We start from the raw sequence: 13,478 nt of genomic DNA on the forward strand, positions 1-13,478 counted from the left end.
GGCCTCACAGTGGCAAATGCCAACAGATTGTGGGTTGGGTAAGAGTGCTCTTTTGTTGCTTCCTGAAAGCTAAAGATAGTACACAGAGAACGCAGTATACCATACCACTCTGTGCTCTTTTTTTTTTCCTTCTCTGGTCAGAATCTGGCAACAACCAGAAACTGCTGCTAGAATATGAAAAGTACCAAGAGCTGCAAATGAAATCCCAGCGAATGCAGGAAGAGTATGAGAAGCAGCTGCATGAAATGGAAGAGAACAAGAGCCAAGCACTGGAAGAGCTGACAGAATATTATGAAGCAAAGCTCATTGAAAAATCAACCTTGTTGGAAGAGGTACTTTGTTTTAAATTGGGACTAAATCAAGCCAGGAGTTCTTCAGGGCCCAGAGAAATTGCAAGAGACTGAGCTCAGCTAGAAAACAGCTTTCACAAGCCAGTGGAGTTCTAAATCTGCACTTAGAAATTCCTGTTTCTGATAATGAAGCAGTGAGCAAACAGGAAGAATAGAATTCCTACATCTTTGACCTTCTTTCCTTAGTATCAGAATTCCTCAGATTTCTTTACATATCCCCATTTCAGGTTAGAAATCCTTAAGACAGGGCAGGCTGGCCTAATTTTGAGAGAGCTCCAGCACATAGGGCCAAGCTACTCAATATGCCTGACATGTGCCAGATCATAGGTGCGCGACTGGACTCACAGGGGAAACACAAAAAGCACTCATTCACTCAGTGCTGCGAGGAAGCACTGCGAGGGGAGAGAAGGAACTTCCATTTTCCTTCCCACCTCACTTTTGCCAGCCAAAAGGGAGAGTATGGGGTTTTTCTCTGGTACTGCATACAAAAAGGAATGAAAAGGCCCCTCTTCCTTTTGGCTGGCTAAAGTGGGGTAGGAAGGAAAATGGAAGTGCCTTCTCACCCCAGAGTCGGAAAGGACTGGTGCTTGCACAGGGGACATTTCCTTTTCCTTTCCTCTTTCTCCTAACATCACTGAGTAAACAAATGTTTTTAAAGGTCCCATTATCTACATCTGACTGGGAGTCTAGCCATGCACTCATGACACAAAAGGTATTGAACATATCATGTAAATGCACCCTTAGCTGCTGCATAACTAGTGTCATTCTTTGCCAGCAAGTGATGTGTACAAACTGCAGTGGTTGAAGAAAGATCTTACCCAGCAAGTTTTACAGTTATGGAGATATAAGTTTAAATAAAATTTTCAAAAAATTTTGATCACATCAATCACACTTTCTCACCTACAACAGTGCGCATACAAATACTGGTCCAACCTTCCCAATGCATCCTTTCTACAGTGATTGACAGCTCCATATTCTCATTTTCCCATCCCAGGAATGGTATAATGCTAGCTAACTATCTACCACATTCAGTTGATCATATTTTTTCACACCCTTTGTCCAAGAAGCTTAGAACAGAATATGTGAGTTTTTTGTTTTGTTTTGTTCTAAGCAAGACCTTGTGAATAGGTTATGCTGTGACTGGCCCAAGATCACTCACTGAGCTTGATGGATGTGGGGATTTGCACACAGTCCTATTCTCATGTACTATCACTATACCATACTAGCTCTCAGTGGTTCAATACAGCTGCCAATCCTCATTCCATAAACACATGTCTCTTTTAGAGATTAGTACTGTGCCTCCCATAGTATCAGTTGCCTGGTCTCCTGATACACAATAGCGGTTAAAAGCCCTTGGCACTGTAGTAATATATTCAGATATTTGATGGACTCTTTATCGCAAGACATCAGTCATTAAGATCTCCAGAAGTTTGACAGCATATTTTTTTCCCTTTAGTAATCACCTTAGGGATTTTATTTTATGTTTTTGCTACCCTGGGTTGGAACCCTTGATTCACAGCAGGATTATTCACTTCTCCCTCTTTTGCCCTTCCTACCATTCAGGCTCAGGATGATGCAAGACAGCAGCTTCGGGAATTTGAAGAAACTAAAAAACAGATTGAAGAAGATGAAGATCGAGAAATTCAAGACATTAAAATTAAATATGAGAGGCGGCTTCGGGAGGAAAGAGAATCCAACCTGCGGCTAAAGGGGGAGACAGGAATAATGAGGAAGAAGGTATGCTCAGCTTTCTCACACGGTTTATATGCGGGGTTGTTTTGTAGAAAAATAGATGGTGCAGCTGCAATACTATTCAATGGACAAGGAGGTGGAACTCTCAGAAGGAGGAGGTGGAACTCTCAAAAAGGTTCAGGAGCTGCGCTCCTGTGAGCTCCCACTGAATCTGAGGCCTGTTTATATGTATTTATTTACTTGAAGATTCATATACCATTGCCAAGAAAGACCTGAAGCAGTGCACAGCATGAATGATGCAACAGTAAATCACAATGGCAAACTTTAAATTTAAAAGCTACAATTTAAAATCCATTGTCTATCGACAATTTGTATTAAAACACAGCCACAGAAATATCAGTAGAATAACAACAGTAAAGAAACGCCGTATCCAATCACTGTAGAACGCTAGCAAAGACATAGCCAAATACACTTCCATTGAAACTACTTATTGAAAGCATAGCTATCATATTACCTACATAGAATGCAGAACAGCATTTCTCCTACCACTTGAAGGGAGTGGAGAGATATAAATGGGAAAATACAGCCGCTAAGATATACTTGTCTGAAATAATGTAGGGCTTTAAAGGTAACAACACTTTGAATTGGATTTTGAAGCAAATAGAAAGCTGTTGCAGTTGAGCCAGAATTAGAGCAATGTGCTATCTGCAGCCCATATCTGTCAGGTGGGGAGCTGGAGCATTCTTCACTAATTTCTAAGCCATCTGCAAAGGCAGCCCCATATAGAAAACACTGTAACAGGTCACCAGTTCATGCATGACTGAGGCGAAATCTTTACTTGAGAGAAGCAATAGGAGCTGGATCACCAGTAAAGTCAATGAAAGACACCCCTAGCCACTGCTACCCCCTAAGAAGCCAGCAGAAATGCAGAATATAAGAAAAAAACTAAATTGTCTTTACACCTTGTCTTTAAAGCTGAGTAGACCCCATCCAAATGATCACTCCCCCCATTGCCTATCACTGTTTAAAAGTGTCAAGAGCAAAACTGAACCACATGCTGCCCACATATAACAAAACTCAGGAGAACAGCAGTCACCTAGGAGTGTTCTGTAAGGCATAGAGCAGTTGTTGGATCTCATGCAAAATCTCCACTGCTGGAAGAGATTTCTGTCAGAAAAGCAAAACTTCTGTTTCCACAACCCATAACAAATGACCCCAAAAGGCTGCTCCTGGGCTGCTGCTGGGAAACGGGCCCTCTAGAAAGATCATGAGTGGGGAACTAGAGGTCCGCTGCAAGAGGGAGGAACTGGTTCAGATTCCCGCCTTTCTGTTAGCATTCTGTGCATCCAGTCAATGAACCTGTTGGTTTTCTATAGGACCCAAGTAATTCTTAGTATACTTTTGTCTCCCCTCTTTCATTATTTTTTAGAGAAATCATGTATAGGCTCTGAAAATTTGATCCATCTGCCTTACTTTAGGAGTATCCCCAGAGAGTATCTGTCAGGTTTTCATGCTTGCTTTCATGGTCAGTCTTATTTTGCTCTGGAATACCTCCCAGTTTCCAACTCTAGTTTGTGAATACTGAATTCACTGGCTGATAATCTACTTTTTGGTGTCATATGGCTATCTATTAGACCAGTAGCTCTTTTCAGCTGTACAAAACAACCCAACTTGTTTGAGTTTTGGTTTGTTCTTGTTGGCAGTTCTTGTATTGCTGATGCTGGATGAGACATTTGCTCACTGTTCCCAACATGGCAGATATCCTGTGTTTATCTCACTAGTTCAACAGTCTCCAGAAAGAGATTGAAGAGCGCAGCAGTGACATTGAGGCCTTAAAGGCAGAGCAGCAAAAGCTGCAAGGAGTCATTAAGGCCTTAGAAAAGGATATCCTGGGGCTGAAAAGGGAGATTCAAGAAAGAGATGAGACAATTCAAGACAAGGTGAGACATCTGGGAGGTTCATTTTGCTCTATGTGTTGCACCCCTACATCCCCGGCTGACTTTGAAGAAGAAGATGAAGAAGATATTGGATTTATATCCCGCCCTCCACTCAGAGCCTCAGAGCGGCTCACAGTCTCCTTTACCTTCCTCCCTCACAACAAATGCTCTGTGAGGTGGGTGGGGCTGGAGAGGGCTCTCACAGCAGCTGGCCTTTCAAGGACAACCTCTGCCAGAGCTATGGCTGACCCAAGGCCATACTAGCAGGTGCAAGTGGAGGAGGGGAATCAAACCCAGTTCTCCCAGATAAGATTCCGTACACTTAACCACTACACCACTCTTTGGTGGTCACATCTCTACCTGGCAGAAAAGACCTGGCTGTGTAAACAAGGCCTCTATATTCTTGTCTTCCAGGCTAAGCTTGGAGTTCCCTGGGTATCAATCTGGGGCTCCATCCCTCCTTATGACATTGCTCCACAGAAATCATTTTTCTCATTCCACTACCTGAATTGATAATAAGGATGGGGGTGGGGGTGTAAGGTCCCTGTTTCTCTTCAGCCACTTCTTATTTATGTGCTTGTTTATGTGTCCCAGGAGAAGCGAATTTATGATCTGAAAAAGAAAAACCAGGAGCTAGAAAAATTCAAATTTGTACTAGATTACAAAATAAAGGAGTTGAAGAAGCAAATAGAGCCACGAGAGAATGATATCAAGGCCATGAAAGAGCAGATACAGGAGGTAAGCAGCTCTGAGTCTCAGTAGACTTGCAAGCTAGGTGGGATCTCAGGTATTCTTTACAACTGTATCTTTTCTCATGCACCTGTATAGATGGAGGGAGAGTTGGAGAGTTTCCACAAGCAAAACACACAGCTAGAACTTCACATAGCAGAGCTGCGGCTGAAGTTGAGAGCCACAGACCGGGAGATGCACAAAGAGATGCAGAAGGTATGTTTAGTAGGAGTAGTGAGAGCATAGAGGTGGAGATTATGTTACTAACAATGATACAGAATCAGAGAGGTGGGCTGAAATTAGTTGCTATAAGTGTTCTGGGTAATGTGAAACATGTGAACCTTTCTTTCACCAAAGAGGCTGGTATGAAAAGGCTATCATTTGTATGTGCCTACCGCGTAGGTATGTGGCTGATATTATCTAAACCCTGATCTATTAGTATTTATAACATCTCAGAGCTGTTAATAACTAGTTGTGCATTTGTTTTAAATTTACTATTTTGATTGCATATATTTAACAAAGTAGTATTACATTTTAAAAATTATTAGGCGTATTATCACTATTTTTGGCTATTTTTGGTCTTTCGCAGACTCAGGTATATAAAGTTGATGGCCTTTGAAGCCCCCTTTTCTTTTTTACAGTTCTGTAATTCAGACTGTGACTGACTCTGCAGTAGCGGTTGCTCTGCTCCTGGGCTTCTGCTTTCCCCAGCTCAACCAACTGATTCCCCACCAGTTGCCGTGCAGCCACATTTTGACCTGTGTCTTCCTGATCTCTGTATTTTTCTTCTCTGAGTCTGGTATTTGCATTTCCTGGTAGAAGAAGGCAATTCACACATGCTGAGTTGTCATCCAGTGATGGGATATCAATTTATGTACTTGCATATGAGAAATGGCCTGGTGTTAGTTCACTAAGAGTAAGAGGACTGGGAATATCCAAGCCCATGTCTACCATTGTCTCTATGAGCTGGGTGCCCTTTGGCTGGAATGTATCTTGTAGTGAATATGCCAAGACTCCACTGGGACCAGACCAAGGAAGTCCCACACACAAACAGTGTATTATGATGAATCAAGCTTTAACTTCTTCCTGGCTGCAGGAGCGAGACATGGAAGCACTTATTAAGAGATTTAAAACAGATCTGCACAACTGTGTGGGCCTCATCCAGGAACCTAAGAAACTAAAGGAGAGCATCAGGGATATTTATGAGAAGTACGTTCAGAAGGCAGATATGGTAAGTCCAAGTTCTCCTTTCTGCAAAAATTCCCCATCTTATGTCCTTGTAATGGACCCCAAAACTATTGAGGTCCAAACTATTTTCTGGGAAGCAATTGCTCCTCCTGGTTAGTTGTAGTGCCTCAAACCAAGCAAACAATACAAGCACCTCTAAAACCCTGGCCAGCCTGCCAAAAAACACATAGGTTCTGGGATGTTATTGCACTACAAGTAAACCACGTCAGTTAAAATATAATGAGGATTTATTTAAATGAGGAAAAGCTTTTTTAAAAAAACATAGTACAAATTTTCAGACTTCAATATGGAAGAAAAACAACAAAAATAGCTGGAACTATGTAACACCTAACTTCAAAAGTGACTGCAAATAGCTGAAGATTTTTCAGTTGGAAGGTAGGTACTAACAAACATCCATAAAGAATCCAGTAAAAAAAAAATTGGGTTCCAGCATACAAAGCAAGGTGCAACATATTACTCCTTAAGGCACAAAGGCCATTTTAACTGTAGCACCCCAACTTTTTATTAAAAAGCCAACTGAACCTCTACAGTTATACCTCTTGGGACCCTCTAATAAGGTGGCTCCTATTAACCCCAAACATGCTGTGTATAGATAAATCTTCTCAAAGGGTGATGTCATGATTTTCCCTCATAAGTTCTCAAAATCCTACTAATTGGAGCTATTAATTGAAAACTATTCCTAAAATTCACTAGTACCTTGAACTGAAAAAAAAAATAGTACAAGAAGAATATGGGAATCCATTCTCAACAACAAATAGGCTACAGGTGCAAATAACAAGTTCAGCAATTTTAGCTATTCATGTTGTTAATCCTTAAGAACCACTTCAGTAGGGAGGGAGAACCAAAACCTCTGCACTCCTATTCAGTTCACTCCCTTTTTTCTCCAGGTAGAAATTGTGGGTGTTGACACAGACCTGCACCAAGAATACACAAGGCAGCGAGAACATCTTGAGCACAACCTGGCAACACTGAAGAAGAAAGTGATAAAGGAAAGTGAGATCCATCGTGCAGACTATGTGCGCATCATGCAGGTATGAGGACAGGAACGAAGAGAGGACTGCTTCACATCTGCAGTCTATTGTGGAGGGGAAGGTTCGGTATGCTCCATATAGATCCTTTCTGGACTTTCCCTTAATATCCAGAGACACCCCCCCCCCATCTGAACAGTATTTTCCAAATCCGGATTTAGAGTATCTAGTGTCTCTTGAAGGGGTGGTAGGATAGAAAGGGAACAGAGGACAATATATTTATTGATTAGAATAGATGTTATCGGGGGGGAAAAAGAATAGATGTTATCGTAGGCTTGGTAGGTGTGGATGGCATAGTAGGTGGTAGCTTGGTAGGTGTGGATGGCTTGGTAGGTGGCATTGTCAATTGTTTCATTCTTTCAAACCCTACTTCATCTGCTCCATCTATCTTTTGCCCTTGTAAATACAGTTTATCACTACATTTTTGCTCATCATGTTAGCACCTGTAGGGATGCTGTAGAAAAAAATTATTCAAGATATGTTGTGTCTTGATCCTACAGGAAAATGTCAGCCTCATTAAGGAAATCAATGAATTGCGGAGAGAGCTGAAGGTCACTCGCACTCAAGTCCATGATCTTCAGTCAACACTAGGACTTCTTAATAAACGGAAAAAGTTACTTGCACAGTCTTCAGGTGATTACTGCAGTTATTTCTCTCTTGTCCTTTACTTGCTTAACTGGAAATGTTTCTTTCTCTCCCTCTGCCATTTTTTCCTTAGAGTTTCTGAGACATGAAACAGATGATGTCTCATATTGGATCAGCGTATGCTAGAATGAGCACATACAAGCTTTTGAGCTACAGCAGGGGTAGCCAAACTGTTGCTCGAGAGCCACATGTGGGTCTTTCACATGTTGTGTGGCTCTTGAAGCTACCACCACGCCATCGGCCAACTTTGAGAAGGCATTTGTTTCTTTAAATCACTTCTCCAAGCAAAGTCGATGGCCGGTGGAAAGTTCGCCATACAGGGCAATCTTGGGAAGGCGGTGGTTTTCCATCCTGGAGATATGCCCTGCCCAGCGCAGCTGCGTCTTCAACAACAATGCCTCGATGCTTGTAACCTCCGCCTGCTTGAGGACTTCAGTGTTGGTCACAAAGTCACTCCAATAGATGTTGAGGATGGTGCGAAGGCAGCGCTGATGAAAGCGCTCAAGGAGTCGCAGGTGATGACGGTATAAAACCCACGATTCGGAGCCGGAGATGAAGGTTGTCATCACAACCGCTTTGTAAACATTGATCTTTGTGCCTTTTTTCAGATGCTTGTTGCTCCACACTCTTTTATGCAGTCGGCCAAATGCATGGTTTGCCTTTGCCAGTCTATTGTCAATCTCCTTATCGATCTTGGCATCTGAGGAGATGATGCACCCCAGGTAGCTGAACTGCTAGACTGTCTTCAAAACTGATTCACCCACAGTGATGCAAGGAGGGTGATAATCTTCCTGGGGTGCAAGCTGGTGGAGAACTTCTGTCTTCTTCAGACTAACTTCTAGGCCGAATGGCTTGGCAGCCTCTGCAAAGCAGGACGTCATATGCTGCAGAGCTGATACCGAGTGGGAGATAAGTGCAGCAGCATCAGCAAACAGTAGCTCTCGCATAAGTTTTCCATTGTCTTGGAGTGGGCCTTTAGTCGCCTCAGATTGAACAGGCTGCCATCGGTGTGATAGCGGATGTAGACATCATCGTCATCATCTAAATCTACTGCAGCTCTTTGAAGCATCATGCTAAAGAAGATTGTAAAGAGAGTTGGCACGAGAACACAGCCTTGCTTTACACCTGTGCCTATTGGGAAGGGCTCCGAGAGATTGTTGCAGTGTCTGACTTGGCCTCTTCATGTAGCTGGATGACCATACTGAGGAACCTTGGGGGACATCCTAAACGTTCCAAGATTTGCCACAGGCCGTTCCTGCTAACGGTATCAAAAGCTTTGGTAAGGTTGACAAAAGTCACATATAGACCCTTGTTCTGTTCCCTGCATTTCTCTGAGCCTGAGAACAAATACCATGTCGGTGGTGCTCCTGTTAGCCCTGAAGCCACACTGGGTCTCTGGGAGGAGTTCTTCTGCAATGGTGGGCACCAGTCTGTTCAGGAGTATTCTAGCAAGGATTTTGCCTGCGATGGAGAGCAGGGTTATCCCCCGGTAGTTGGAGCAGTCTGACTTTTCCCCTTTGTTCTTATGTAGAGTAATGATGATTGCATCGCGAAAGTCCTGTGGTAGTTTGCCTTGTTCCCAGCAGGTGACAAGTACTTTGTGAAGTGTCCTATGTAGTACTATGCCCCCATGCTTCCAGATCTCTGGTGGGATTCCATCAACTCCCGCTGCCTTGCCACTTTTCAGTTGCTTGATGGCTTTAACAGTCTCTTCTAGGGTGGGGATCTCATCCAACTCTATTTTCACTGGTTGAAGTGGGGTGAGGTGTATTGCTGAATCTTGAACTACACGATTGGTACTGAAGAGAACCTGAAAATACTCTGACCACCGGTTCAGTATGGATGCCTTGTCTGTGAGGAGCACTTGGCCGTCTGCACTATGCAAGGGACGCTGAGCCTGATATGATGGACCATATACTGCCTTCAGGGCTTCGTAGAACCCTCTTAAATCACCAGTGTCTGCATATAGCTGGGTTCTCTCTTCAGGCTTGGTCCACCACTCGTTCTGAATGTCTTGAAGCTTGCGCTGGAGGTTGCTACATACAGCGCGAAAGGTTGCTTTTTTCCCGGGACAGGAGGGCTGAGCAAGATGTGCTTGGTAGGCAGATCTCTTTTTCGCCAGTAATTCTTGGATCTCTTGATTGTTCTTGTCATACCAGTCCTTGTTTTTCCTTGTGGAGAACCCGAGGACTTCTTCAGAGGTCAACAGGATGGTAGTTTTTAGGTTTTCCCAGAGTGCTTCTGGAGAAGGATCTGTGAGGCAACTGGGGTCCTCAATTCTTGACTGGAGTTTTGCCTGGAAGGCAGCTTTAACTTCGGCTGACTGAAGGCTGCCAACCTGAAACTTCCTCCGGGGGATACCGCCTCTCCTGGGTGTAGATTTAAAGTGAAGACGGAGATTGCAGTGTACAAGACGATGATCTGTATGACATTCTGCACTGGGCATTACTCGGGTGTGTAAGACATCTCGAAGGTCTCTCTGGCGCACCAGAATGTAGTCGATAAGGTGCCAATGCTTGGACCGTGGGTGCATCCAGGTTGTCTTCAGACTGTTCTTCTGCTGGAAGATAGTGTTGGTAATGGTGAGCTGATGCTCCATGCAGAATTCTAGCAGGAAGCGCCCGTTATCATTGCAGTTGCCAATGCCGTGTTTGCCAAGTACTCCTTTCCAGGCTTCCGAGTCTTTACCTACTCTAGCATTGAAGTCGCCAAGGATGATCACCTTGTCCTCTGTAGGGGTCTTCCATACGAGGTTACGTAGATCAGCATAGAACTTGTTCTTTTCTGCAGGGTCTGCTTGAAGGGTTGGGGCATACACACTGAAGAGTGTTGCATGCTGCTTGTTTTGAAGTGGGAGGCGCATAGACATGATGAGATCTGAGTGACCTGTTGGCAGGTTTTCGAGTTTAGAGGCAATGGAGTTCCTGACCATGAAGCCAATGCCAGAAAAGCGGCTCTCAGCCTTTGACTTACCCGACCAGTAGAGGGTATAGCCAGCACCGTGTTCTTGAAGACTACCTTCCTCAGGGAAACGGACCTCACTGAGAGCTGCTATATCAATATTCAACCTGAGAAGTTCGTGGGCAACTAGAGCAGAGCGTCATTCAGGGCGACCACTGTCTACTGTGTCAAGCATGGTTCTGATGTTCCAACACGCAAGCTTTAGTCTTTGCACACTTTGTGAGGCAGGTGCATGCCTTTTCTTTGTTGTTATTTTTCGACCGCAAGTAAGGATGCCCGTTGACCGCGGCTAGCCAACGGGGGGGGGGGAGGAGACGAGCTTTGTTTAGGCCACCTTTTCTAGGCCCCTCTCCATACGGAGCAAGCAGTGCTGTCCCTAAATAAGGCTGCTTGGTCGTTCAGGGTGCTGCCAAAAAATGCTTTCGTCTCCAGGTCAGCATCAGGCGACCAATACCCTGAAACGCCTGTATGCAGGATCGGGACTGCGGCTTCCAGTGGCATCTTCCACCTGCCGTTTTGCCCCTTGCCCATCGCTGCAGGACTTGGTATGTTGTGGATGTGGACACCCTTCAGGCCTGCGCAGAGGAATTTTTAGGTGAAGCGCAGTGTGCGCAGTACTGGCTCCACCCTTTCACCATGGGGTCATCTGCCATGGCCCAGTTAGCCGGGACGCCGGCAGCGAGTCCTCCAGGTGGTAGATATTACATTAACGAGCTCTGTCTGCCCGGGCTTGATGTTAGAGTTTTCCTTCTCTTGGCTGGCGAGGTTGGTGAGCCCAACCTGCCCATCCGATTATACCGCCGGACATTCGGTCGCACCATGATTTGGCAAACTTTGTGAAAACGGGGGGGACCAGTGAGAAGGTGTTGCCACGGATGCATTAATGTAGGAGAGGCCATTGCCGTGACCATCTGCCAGGCATAGCCAGACAGTGACCACGCAGCGTTCACTACACCGGGAAAGGAGAGGTGATGTATTGCGCATGCACTTTCCCTGGGGGGGCAGGACACCCAGAGGGAGCCCACCCCCCACCCCCCCAGTTACTTTAGTAGCACAACTACAAATACAGATATACTGTTCTAATGATACTATCTTATGCACTTGAATCACATATAAAAAGTATATTTACCATCAAGAGATTTGCAGTGAAACAGTGTAATGTAATGAATGAAATGCTGTCATTTGTCCAAGGCTGTTGCCATATCACTGATATATACAGTGGTGATACATATGAAGTTAATATGAAGCCCTGTTGTGGTAGAACTTGCAACTAGGGACAAATTGGCTGTGTAACTTAAAGGACATTTCCCAGTGACCCTCTGCCTTGGTGGCCAGAGGCAAGCAGAGTCAGGTCTCAGTAGGTCTGGCAGCACTGCTGGGACCAATTGTCTTTGGTTCTTCAGCAACATTGATCAATGCTAGCTTCCCAGTTGCCTCCTCACACAATGCTGCCACTTTGCAGCAGTGAGCCTATGGGTAAGCCAATGTCCTTTTTAACTTTCCAGTTTGTCCCTCTTGAAGTTATCCCTTAATCACATGGCCCAGTTCTGACTCTTGTCTGCTGGACAAGAGTCAGAAAGTCCTTTGCGGGAAAACAAAACTGCTATTCCTGCTTCTTCTGCCAACCGAAGAGGAAGGAGGGAGAAATTCCTCCTCCATCCCATCCTCGCTGCTGCTTACTGACCTGGATAGTTAATTCTCCATGCAGGTCCCATGACCCCAGAAATAAATTTTCCACATGTACATACTGTACTGCTAAGCTATGGCCCATCTCACATTACTAAGTATGAGACAATCCACATTCTCCTTTTGTCTTTTCTGTTACATTTCTGTATAGCTGGGCCTAGGCCATTTCCCAAAAATATCTTCTTCAATTATCATCAAACAATTTGACTTTCTATTTCTTCCAGTTCTCTCTCCTGATAGGCATCAGAGTCCAGGTATCCTGCGGCTGAATCCAGAGGAGGAAATGGAGAGGATTATCGAAATGCAGCGAATAGAAATCAAGGTTCTCCGAGATCAAGTACAAGGGCAGGAGAAACCCCTTGCGCTCAGGGCTATCCCAGATGGGAAGCTTCCTGTGTTGGAGACTGAAAGACACAGTGGCATGCAATCACAATGACCTGTGTTTGGGAAGCCTCACATCACAGTTGTGCCAGTGTTATCTACTCTGTAATGTTAAGACTTGTGCCTGTCTCCCCCGTCCTTCCCAGGTTTTTGTTTTAGCATCTCTGTTTTTTGAGAGAGGCAGAAAGTGGAAGGAAACAATAAAGAAATCAGGCTGGATTTGTCTGTGTATGCTAATGTGCACAAGTTGCCAGGCAGAAGAATCAAGTGAAAAGAGTAGGCAGGGAAGGAAGCTGGAAGTTAACAAGTGAAGCTAAAACTGCGTTTGAGAAAGGGACCTTACATCATTCTCCCCTCCTCTGTTTTATCCTCACAACTACCTTGTGTGGTAGGTTAGGCTGACTGGCCCAAGGTTGGTTGGTTTGTTTTATATCCCACCCTTCCTACCAAAGCAGGTTCAGGGCTCTTACAAGGCCAATTGGCAGTAAAGTAACATTAAAAACACTAAAACAGTTATTAACAATAAAACGATGCAGTGCTATTTATACATTAATAATGGTGAATACAGCAGAACTTACATATAATCACGTGCAGGTGCTCCAGATGGAAATGGGACCACACTTCAAGGTGCTCTAGATGGAAGTTATGGTACAGGTCCATGCTTCAGGAGACCAAGTCAGTTTATTCCAGGCAGCAGTCTCTGATGTTAATACATTTAGCTGTTGAAAGCTTGTTGTAAGAGCACCGTCTTGCACGCCCTGAAAAGCTGAAAAAGGTCACCCAGCAAGCAGAGTGGGGGTTTGAACCTGACTTTCCCAGAT

At 44.5% G+C, this 13,478-nt stretch overlaps 1 protein-coding gene across 1 annotated transcript in view; it reads left to right on the forward strand.

Annotated features, from left to right (window-relative positions):
• CFAP57 (cilia and flagella associated protein 57) overlaps nt 1–12,876 on the forward strand; it is a 47,668-nt gene extending 34,792 nt beyond the window's left edge. Inside the window, exons 14-22 of the mRNA XM_060231631.1 lie at nt 142–332; nt 1,914–2,087; nt 3,824–3,982; nt 4,574–4,717; nt 4,808–4,924; nt 5,805–5,939; nt 6,844–6,987; nt 7,485–7,617; nt 12,501–12,876. Coding sequence (XP_060087614.1) covers nt 142–332; nt 1,914–2,087; nt 3,824–3,982; nt 4,574–4,717; nt 4,808–4,924; nt 5,805–5,939; nt 6,844–6,987; nt 7,485–7,617; nt 12,501–12,712 — 1,409 coding nt within the window. The 3' untranslated portion in view covers nt 12,713–12,876. The remainder of the gene's footprint in view (nt 1–141; nt 333–1,913; nt 2,088–3,823; nt 3,983–4,573; nt 4,718–4,807; nt 4,925–5,804; nt 5,940–6,843; nt 6,988–7,484; nt 7,618–12,500) is intronic.
• Nucleotides 12,877–13,478: the final 602 nt, after the last annotated feature.

The sequence above is a fragment of the Heteronotia binoei genome, chromosome 2 (genome assembly GCF_032191835.1).
Source record: "Heteronotia binoei isolate CCM8104 ecotype False Entrance Well chromosome 2, APGP_CSIRO_Hbin_v1, whole genome shotgun sequence".
In the NCBI taxonomy this organism is placed as follows: domain Eukaryota; kingdom Metazoa; phylum Chordata; class Lepidosauria; order Squamata; family Gekkonidae; genus Heteronotia; species Heteronotia binoei.